Source organism: Rhinatrema bivittatum, chromosome 16, assembly GCF_901001135.1.
Source record: "Rhinatrema bivittatum chromosome 16, aRhiBiv1.1, whole genome shotgun sequence".
Taxonomy (NCBI): Eukaryota; Metazoa; Chordata; class Amphibia; order Gymnophiona; family Rhinatrematidae; genus Rhinatrema; species Rhinatrema bivittatum.
The window spans coordinates 13288818-13299195 of NC_042630.1; the positions used below are offsets into that span (position 1 = coordinate 13288818).

The 10378-nt window shown below is 43.1% G+C and overlaps 1 protein-coding gene across 1 annotated transcript; it reads left to right on the forward strand.

Moving 5' to 3' along the window:
• Positions 1–9128: 9128 nt before the first annotated feature.
• Positions 9129–10100, forward strand: LOC115077366 (olfactory receptor 6C76-like). Its single transcript, XM_029579661.1, has one exon. The coding sequence runs from the start codon at positions 9129–9131 to the stop codon at positions 10098–10100; it is 972 nt and encodes a 323-aa protein (XP_029435521.1).
• Positions 10101–10378: the final 278 nt, after the last annotated feature.

Here is a 10378-nt window from a genome sequence, read left to right on the forward strand (position 1 = left end):
TAGAAATTATCAGTCCATACAAGGCCGGATAACTTACCAACCTTCCCAGCTATATTCAAAGATAGCCAGTTAGGTTTATAAGTTATCCGGTTACATGTAGCTAGATAAATTTAAGCAAGTATTTTCAGCGAGGCAGTTATCCTGCTGAATATATGAAACAAAATATCCAGCTAACTTTAACAGAAAACCTGTCCATTAACCGGCATAATGAATATTACCCCAAGTGGGTTTTGATTATTATACCCACTGCAATTAAGTTATTCCCTGTAGAATGAAACTTTTCTTATTGTAAATCCTTTCAGATTTAATTATACCCTATAGACACCATAGTTGATGTAATAAAGAGGCAGGTGCTTCTCCATATAGCGCCTAAGATATAAATAGACAGAAAGGAAGATGTGACTCATATTGCATTGTTGCATGTAAGAACATAAGAACATGCCATACTGGGTCAGACCAAGGGTCCATCAAGCTCAGCATTCTGTCTCCAACAGTGGCCAATCCAGGCCATAAGAACCTGGCAAGTACCCAAAAAACTAAGTCTATTCCATGTTACCATTGCTAGTAATAGCAGTGGCTAATTTCTAAGTCAACTTAATTAATAGCAGGTAATAGACTTCTCCTCCAAGAACTTATAGAAATGAAATGAACATAGAAATGACGGCAGAAGAAGACCAAACGGCCCCATCCAGTCTGCCCAGCAAGCTACGCACTTTATCCATTTTTTTCCCCTTTTTTTTCTCTCCCACCTGTTACTATTGGCTTCCAGTACCCTCCAGCCCTAATTCCCCTCCACCCCACCACCAATTTAGAGAGCAGCGCCGTATCTGCATCCAAGTGAACGTCCAGCTCAATTAGGGGTAGTAACCGCTGTAACAAGCAGGCCACACCCTTATCCCATACTCTTACCCACCCCTGTTTTTATTTTTGTTTGTTTTTTTGTTTTTTGGGTTTTTTTTTGGAGATAGCAGCCCTCCATCCTTCCGCTCCGTGAAGGTGGAACACCAACTACTGGCCACTGGCATCCCGCTCCGTGAATGCCTCCGTGGCTACTGCCGCTTTTTTAAACACAGCTATACTAACTGCACAAGACATGAGGACAAGTGCACAATAATGACTGCTGAAGTTATACAGAAGAAACAGTGTGGCCCAGATGCATGGGTGAAGAAGCTTCCAGTCCTCCAGCTGGAGTGGTAACAGGTATGTGCTTATTTACTAACACTGAAATCATCACTTTGGTCTGTACACTTCCCTGGGCTTTACTGCATCACCACACAAGGTTTCCATCTCATACCGACAGAAATAGGTGGGTCTGCGCCGACTGGCCAGAGCCCAACCCATAACTGAAGCGCCGTCCTCCCCACGAAGGACGGCGGGACGTAAAATGGAGGGAGAAGAGGCGCACGACGCTAGCGAGCGAGCCTGGGCACGATCGGGCACACCACCCCCTTACGCACGCAAGAGCAAGTATGTGGCACTAAGCCACGCCCTGGGCTTCGGCGCCGATAGGGAGCGGCGCCGGCTGATGATGTCAGCGGCCCTTTAAAGGGCTGCGACGGAGGCCAGAGATCCCTCTTGTTCACCGCGCGCCTGAAAATCCCACCCACCCACCCTTGGAAATAAGTTAAAAAAAAAACAAAAACTTGGCAATGTCTTTAAAGAGCGATGTTCGAAGGGAAGAGAAACACTGTGGGTTATACTAAGCTCTCAATATTATGATGTGTACCTGGTTATAACTGCTAACATATTCAGCAGATAGCATGCTTAGGTTAGTTAGTACAGTCAAAATATTATGCATTGTGGCGGGTTATTGTCGCAGCTGAGAAGAAGGGGGCGGTTACCCGGGCCGGTTGGGCATATTGCAAGTGGTGCTGGTGACATCACAGGACGGCGTGGTAGCCGATCGGCGCCTGGGGCGGCGCTAGAAGGTGGGGGCGTGGAATGCGCCAATGGCCGGGGCTCACAATGGTGGAGAAGGCGGGTGGCCCATGGAGTAAGGCTGCCTTGCTTGGTCCCTACGGCGGGCAGCAGTGGAGACATCACACCGGCTCGGGTATCCAGGGAAGCTTTTCTTGACATGTTAAATAAAAGCTGCGGCCTTATTATACCAACAACAGTTTCTGTGTTATATGTGTACTCAAAAGAAATGCATTTGTGTCTAAGGTACGGTAAGGGATCAGAAGGTAGGGACGACGGCCAAGTGGGGTGGAGTGACGGCTGCTAGTGTTATGGATATCTTCAGGATAAGGGTTGGTGACACTGATGTAGCTGATATTATGCCCTCTCAAAATTTGATGGTATTAACATTGTTGTTTCTCATCAGATTAACGCAGAGATGCAATATAGGTAGGCTTCTGGCCACTCCAGGTTTTTACACATCTGTCCTATGATTTTGATTTCAAATGAAAGAAGTAGAACAATAATAGCAGAATGTAATGGGGATGCAAATTCAGAAATCAGACCCGGCCAAAATAACTATTTGTATTTTTTTTGTTAATTTGATTTATCTTCCACTTTCAAGCACATCAGAGCAGATTACATTAAGGTACTGTAGGTATTTTTCTGTCTTCAGAATTCAACTTAATGTATTTATGGTCCAATAAATAGTATCACGATCTCCAATGTTTCTTTACAATCCTAGGGTCAACACTGGAGCAAATGTTTGTAGCCTCGACCTGAATAACACTAATCCAATGGCAAGGACATATTTAAAAAGCTTTTTTTTTAAATTTGATTTCAAAATAGAAAACAGCAAATCATCACAAAAACCACCTCCCACCATAACTAACAAAGAAAACCACAGCATCATCTAATTCTACTTTCAAGTAAATGAAGTGTTTATTTTTAATTTATTGAATTGTTTAGGCAAATAATTCATCATCTCAACTCCCTGGTATTTCTTGATTCAACTGTAGAGGGGATCTTTAAAGCTGTGCTCATTCTGCAGGATCGTATTCTGAGGAAACTATTGGAATGGGCCAGAAAAAGTTGGGAAGATAATTCACCATTCCTGGTTGAAAATGAATTGTAGGGTGGTTTTCTCATTTACATTGATCTTTGTCCAATTTTGCCAGTGCTTAGTAGGTTTCTGAGGATTTCTCAAGCTCCAGACTTGTAACTGGAGGTTACAGGTATGTCCTACATGGTCTTAGGATGTTCAGTGAGTTGTTATAGTGGACTAGGGGATGAAAGGCTCTCAAAGGAGAGGGTGACCATGTCTGTCTGTGGTAGCACAGTTTTCTTTAATCAGATCCCAAAATATTGTTAGAGAACTCCAGATGAGTAGCTCTGAAATCTGATCTGAATTACTGTTATTTACAAACTGCTCTACAGGCACTATTGAGTGTGCAAAGTCATCACAAATCTGTGCAGAGTGTTTGAACTGATCATTTCACACAGAACTGTCACTAAATGCATCACCGGCTTCCTTGTCTTAGAAATAACCCAAGGAACTTGTTAGGCATGTTTATCTGTTCCTAACCATCTTTCATAAACTATATATCCTTCTCAGTTTCCGCTCTGGGTTTTTTTCCCTCTTATAGGCAATTTAGTGCATTTGCTAGCAGGATCCCAATGTTACTCCTATTCCATGTCTCCTCACTGGTCTGAATATCATAGGGTCTTATTTTCCTTGCTGAGCTCATGACGTTACCAGAAATTTCCTCTATTGCCATATTTCTGGAAGTATTCCTGCTTTCAGCTCCTCTCTGCACTGCTGAATACACACAAACTGTTTCACAAACTGAACTCACTCTAATACTCTGAACTCTCACTCTAAGGAATGCAAACAACATTGTTTAAGGCACTATCAATAAAACCACAGACTGTACCATCAAAACTTAAGAATAATTTGACAAAATGCTTAATTATTTTCTGTAATTATTACAAAGCATCAATGTTTACACAAATATTTGGTTTTCTTTCCATTATAGAGCCTAAAAATAGGTGCATGAAAACATGCATGAGGTGATATTAGGGTGTAGCCAATCTCGGCAGTTCTAGTGATAGCATTTCAACATGAACCCCTACCAGTTCACCCAGACCTCCTACCCAAAAATCTGAGACCAAAGAAAATTAGACACCAATGTCAAAATGTGTGGGTCAGTTAGTAGGTTTAAATGTGATTGGACAAGTTCATTAATGTATGTGCATACCTTTTACAAAATAGAAACTTGAGTGCCTACTTATGAACCACAGAGAATGACCCTAGACCACCTACTGCAATTACGTTCAAGGATTACAAAATCTCATGTATGTGCGTACATGTTATCTCTTCACATACATGCTTTGTTACATGTGAAACTCCTATGGACTCTCTACCTGGGTAACAACAAGCAAGGTGGAGAGAACATTGCACAAATCTCATCTTGGAGTGAGTTTCCTCACCCCATAGGTCATCAAATCTTCACAAGAGACCACTGTTCTGTTCGTACGTCTCACGTTGAATGTGAAAGTGGCCCCTAACCCCCTACACTAATACTTAAACCTCACCTCGAGTTACTAGGTGGGCCTCCCATAGGGATACAAATACCTGTCTAGGGAGGAAACACTATAGCAACGTGTTCTCTCTCTCTCTCTCTCTCTCTCTCTCTCTCTTCTGTCAGGAGACATCATGAACCACAATAAACTCTTGCCGGCCTGTAGCACGTGTGATTGCACAACATAACACAAATGAAAGATGTGTAGTTATTGGCCACACTAACAGTGCAGCTGTTTCGCAGCACATGATAAACCCTCCCTACTTTACATTTGCTCCACCCCCTGAATACAAAATTAAAAATTTGCATTCACAAACCACATTAACTGCTGTTAGCGTGGTTTGCAGAATTATCATGCACGGTAACTCCTTGGAAAATGAGGCCCTTAATTTGACCTCGAAATCAGAAAATGGTTATTGCAGGGATTAGAGACCATTTGAACCACTATGTGACCGCTCCTGCGGATATAGTGCACAGATTTTTAGAGTACTATATGGATCTCTATGGGAAGAAGGGCCAAGATCTTGATGTCACTTCCACATTTTTCCAAAAGATACAATGGCCACGCTTGTCTCAAGATCAGCAGTCGCTATTAAATACACCTATTGCTGACCAAGAAATATATTAGGTGATTCAAGGCTTGAAGCAGGGAAAAGCTGGGGGCCAGATGGATTAGGGGCAGAATTCTATAAAATCCTCAAATTTCACCTTTTGACCTCACTTTCTAAATTTTATAATGAGTTGGTTAATACCATGGAGTTACACGCTGAGACAAACCAATCGGTTATTGTGGTCCTACCAAAAAAGGGCAAAGACCCGGCAGATGTGGGCTCATATAGACCTATTTCCCTGCACAATGTCGATCTTAAAATACTGGCGGCCCTCCTAAATCAAATTTAACTGTTTGCGATGTACAGCGCCTGCGTGCTGGGCTATCTCGATTTCTCTGGAAGGGTAAGAAGGCATGGATAAAGTACACTGTTTTGGAGCACTCTAGGGAGGTGCGAGGTTACAGGTTGCCTGATTTCCGGCTATATAATGCAGCCTGCCAGCTGAGGTTTCTGGGGGAATGGATTGTTGATCAATACTGCTACTGTGATGAGGGTTTACTGAATAGCATGACCGCTCCCTGGACACCTCTCTCTCTTCCTCAGTTAAACCCGAAGGGGTTGCAAGCGCTGGTTTTCCCTAGAAGATTAATCTACCCTTGCATCTACCCTTAATCTACCCTTGCATCTACCCTTGCATCAAAACCCTGAGGGGTCTTGCATCTTTGATGACTCCACTCCTGGGAAATTTGGACTTTCGTCCAGGCCGAGACTGTAGGGGCATTTTTCAACTCTGGGCCACCCAGGGGGTGGTGTATCTTTTTCACATGTTTGATCCTGAAACCCATGAACTTGTGGACTTCCAAACCCTAACTAGAACCTTTCATATACCACCCAAACATTTATTTGGATATCTACAAGTCCGACATTACATTCAACTTGCCGCGGAAACTTTATTTGCCACAAAACATTTTGACACAACATGTCTTGCTAATTCTATCACGGGTTGGAAAAGGCTGGGTGCGGAATACAAATGCAGGGACCATCTGACTATACTAGCCTCCCGCTGGTCGACCATCCTGGATAGCGAGGTGACATCTGACCACCTGCAGCGCTGGTTCAAGTCTTTACACAGACAGAACCCGGATCTGGGGCTTCGGGAATTACAGCATTGAATCTTTCACTTATCGTATTATGATGACGTGAGGCATTTCCGAATGGGCCTTACGGATTCCCCGCTTTGCATCAAGTGTGGCAAAGAGGAGGGCAATCTACAGCACCACCTTCTCCACTGTACAACTGTTAATCTTCTCTGGACTCAGGTGTTGCAGGTTGTCTCTCAATGTACCGGCATTCCCATACATTGTGCGGGTGCCATGGTGGTTACTCATCCGCTGCACAGTTCTCTCCCCTGTCCACTATCCAAAGCCAAATTTGCTTGTCTAGCGATGTTACTGACATGTCGGACCATTCTCTCCATGTGGGTGGAACCCAACACCGTGCCCCCAGTTACAGCTTGGTATTCCCGGATGACATGGACTGTCTTACGGGACATCGTGCATGAGATAAGCAGTATGAGAATGTTGGCAGGTTTTCTTTCAGGGCCTCCCTAGAGGGATGCAGGTGAACTTACACACTGCGGGCTACTCTAATGTGTGGACCTAAGCTTTTTCCTTGGTCTCGGGTGGGGGTGGGGGGGGGGGTAGGGGAAGTGCTAGAATGGCTGCTGGACATCTGATCTCGTTAAGCTTACTATGCTGTCTCTCATTACAGGTGATACTACCTTTGCTGTCCTTGTCTCTTCCTCCCTCAATTCCCCCCCCTAGGTCCTCCCACATCAGAAGACAATGCTGATCCCTTTTCCCTTCTGCTTTTCCTTCTACAATCCAATCGGATCTCCCCCTCTCTTGTTGCGCCACTTTTTAGTACCCCTCCCTTTTAAATTTGAATTTCTTTTCATGCAGTTACTCTTTTTAATGCATTCATGTATCATTTACTTCATAATTATTCTCTTACTCTATGCCTCCCTTCCACTACTTTGTTGAATTGTTCTTATGTAAAACCGTTGGCGAGTTACTGTTTAATGCAATTGTTTTATATATAGCCTCGGGCATCTATGTAAAGCCCTGGGCAATTTTCTGTTTTATTGTTCTATGGAAACCTACTGTTTAATTGTTTTCTGTAATGCCTTTGGGCGTTTATGTAAAGCCCTGGGCGATTTTCTGTTCCTTGTAAACCGGAGTGATTTGTATTTCATACAGGAATTTCGGTATAGAAAAATTATAAATAAATAAATAAATAAAAGATGTATGTATGCATGTGAGATAGCGCTTGTGGGGAAGGGGAAGTGCCTAGGATTGGGACTTGAATGATTGTTTCCGGGGGGGGGGGGGGGGGGGGGTACAGTGTTACTGGTTGCACAAGCATAACAGGAAAACCGAAGGTCAGGGGTATGTGTACGGCTATGTTTCTCCCATGTTTCTTATTTTCTCTGGAACCTGATATTTCACATTGTGGCTTGACTTATGTCTTGTAACTGTTTACTGTGCATACTGTTCAGCGTGCAGCCTTTTTGCACAGCTTTGTACTATCCTTGACCAATAAAAATTATTTTGAAAAAAAAAAAATTTATTTAAGACTTACCAAAGTTTAAATGGATTTAAAGCCAAGTGTGTGACACTGCTGTTGTGGGACTTTAACAACATTTTATGCAGACTTTCTCTCATGTGGCTGAAATCTTAGGGGTAGATTTTCAAACAAGGCGCGTTGGCGTACTTTTGTTGGCGCTCCAGGCGCCAACAAAAGTACGCGGGATTTTAGTAGATACGCGCGTATCCGCTAAAATCCTGGATCGGCGCGCGCAAGGCTATGTATTCTGTATAGCCGGCGTGTGCCGAGCTGTGCAGCCTACCCCCGTTCCCTCCGAGGCCGCTCCGAAATCGGAGCGGCCTCGGAGGGAACTTCCTTTTGCCCTCCCCTCACCTTCCCCTCCCTTCCCCTACCTAACCCACCCACCCGGCCCTGTCTAAGCCCCCCCCTTTACCTTTGTCGGCGCATTTACGCCTCCCGGAGGGAGGCGTAAATCCCCGCGCGCCAGCGGGCCTCCTGCGCGCCGGGACGTAACCTGGGGGCGGGTCCGGAGGGCGCGGCCACACCCCCGGGCCGCCCCGGGCCGTAACCACGCCCCCGGGCCCGCCCCCGGAACACTCCGGACATGCCCCGAAAACGCCGCGCGGTTCGGGCCCGCCCCCGACACACCCCCCTCGGAGAACCCCGGGACTTACGCGAGTCCCGGGGCTCTGCGCGCGCCGGTAGGCCTATGTAAAATAGGCTCACCGGCGCACAGGGCCCTGCTCGCCTAAATCCGCCCGGTTTTGGGCGGATTTAGGCGAGCAGGGCTCTGAAAATCCGCCCCTTAGCACTTATCAAGGTATAAAAATAAGTCCTTTCACTTGAAAACAGGCAGACTAAGCCACTGTGTTTGGGATTTGTAATTCTGAAAATTAGCAACAGAACATTAAATTAAGAGTAGCATAATAAAAAGGTGTCCACATAGTTATTTGTATTTATTTATTGATTTTATTTGTTTTTATATACCGATGTTCGTAGGAAACATCACATCGGTTTACAATGAAATGTCAAATACACAATTAAAATACATTTGAATTGCAAAATTATAATCATGAAATCATAAAACACATAGAATTCTTAATAAAAACATATAAAAACAATAAGAAAAAATACATCAAATTCTTTAGAAAACATGTAAAAAACAATTAGAAAAAATAAAATACTAAATCAAGGAACTTGAACTATAGAGTTAAGAGAATGCTTGTTGAAAGAGCCAATTTTTGACTCCTTTCTTAAATGTTCCAGTAGTATTTATTGTAAAAATAATAAGACATATAATATATTAGATGAAAGAAAACTAGATTTACAGTTCGAAAAAGAGAAAGGAATTGAGCTAGGAAGAAGACTTTCATACTGTGCAGAATCAAGCCAAAACTAGTACATTCTGTGGGATGGGCCAAAGACATTTATTTTCTTTCTGTGCGCAGTTCCATGTCCTACATTAATCTTTATTTTATATTTGTTTCTGCAGATGGAAATTATCTCAGACTTGGGACTTGGAAATAAAAGCAGGGTGACAGAGTTCATTTTGCTGGGATTTGGGTTCCCTCACACTTCTGAACTTCAGATTCTGCCCTTCCTGGCTCTCCTCCTGATCTACATATTAATCTTGACTGGGAACAGTCTGATCATCGCCTTGGTATACATCGATTCCCACCTTCACACACCCATGTACTTCTTCCTCAGCAACCTGTCTTTCATTGATATCTGGGTCACCACTTGCATCGTCCCCACGATGGTGCTAGACACCTTGTCAGAGAGAAAGTCTATTTCCATTGCTGCTTGTTTTACACAAATCTATTTTTATTTCTTCCTGGGAGAAGCAGAGTTTATTCTCCTGGCAGTCATGTCCTATGATCGCTATCTGGCGATCTGCCGTCCGCTGCACTATGAGACCATTATGAGCGGTAGAGTTTGCCTATGGCTTGTCATCATCTGTTGGGGAGCCTCTTTCCTGCTGATTATAATTCCTGCCATTTTTTTCATGCAGCTATCATTCTGTGGTCCTAATATCATAGACCATTTCTACTGTGACACGGCGCCTTTGATGGAGATTGCTTGTTCTGATACCCAAACTCTTAAATTGGTTATTTTTATCCTTGCCTCATTTACATTGTTAAGTTCTTTGTTTATCACCCTGATATCCTATATGTGCATCATCTCCACCATCCTGCGTATGCCATCCACTGGAAGGAGCCAGAAGGCCTTCTCCACCTGTGCTTCCCATCTCATTGTTGTTATATTGAACTATGGAAGTTGCATTTTCACGTATGTGATACCCCACATTAAGATAAAAAACCTGAATAAAATGGTGGATTTATTAAGTACCATTGTAGTTCCCTTGCTAAACCCTTTCATCTATACTCTAAGAAATGAGAAAGTTAAACAGATCATTAAAGACAAAATTAGTAAGAAACTGAGGTGGCCTGCTAGGAAGACTTAATTGTGATTATTGAGGATATTCTCTGAAGTTATTATTTTTCTCCAAATACACAATTAAATCAACAAAGCAATGGATAAAAATGTTTACTCCTAAAAATATTTAGTATCACCTAAAGCAAATGTTATGCAAAATTACCAAGATATGAAATAATATATTATTATAAATTCTATGCATCATTTCATCTCTTAGCAGTGAAAACTAATTCAAACCTGTGTAAGCAATTTTTTGTATAAATGAAGTTTAATATAAGTTATCAACCAACTCACCTGGGTGTGTAT

Coding starts and splice junctions, on each gene's coding strand:
- LOC115077366 (XM_029579661.1), top strand. CDS start 9,129: ATGGAAATTATCTCAGACTTGGGACTTGGAAATAAAAGCAGGGTGACA.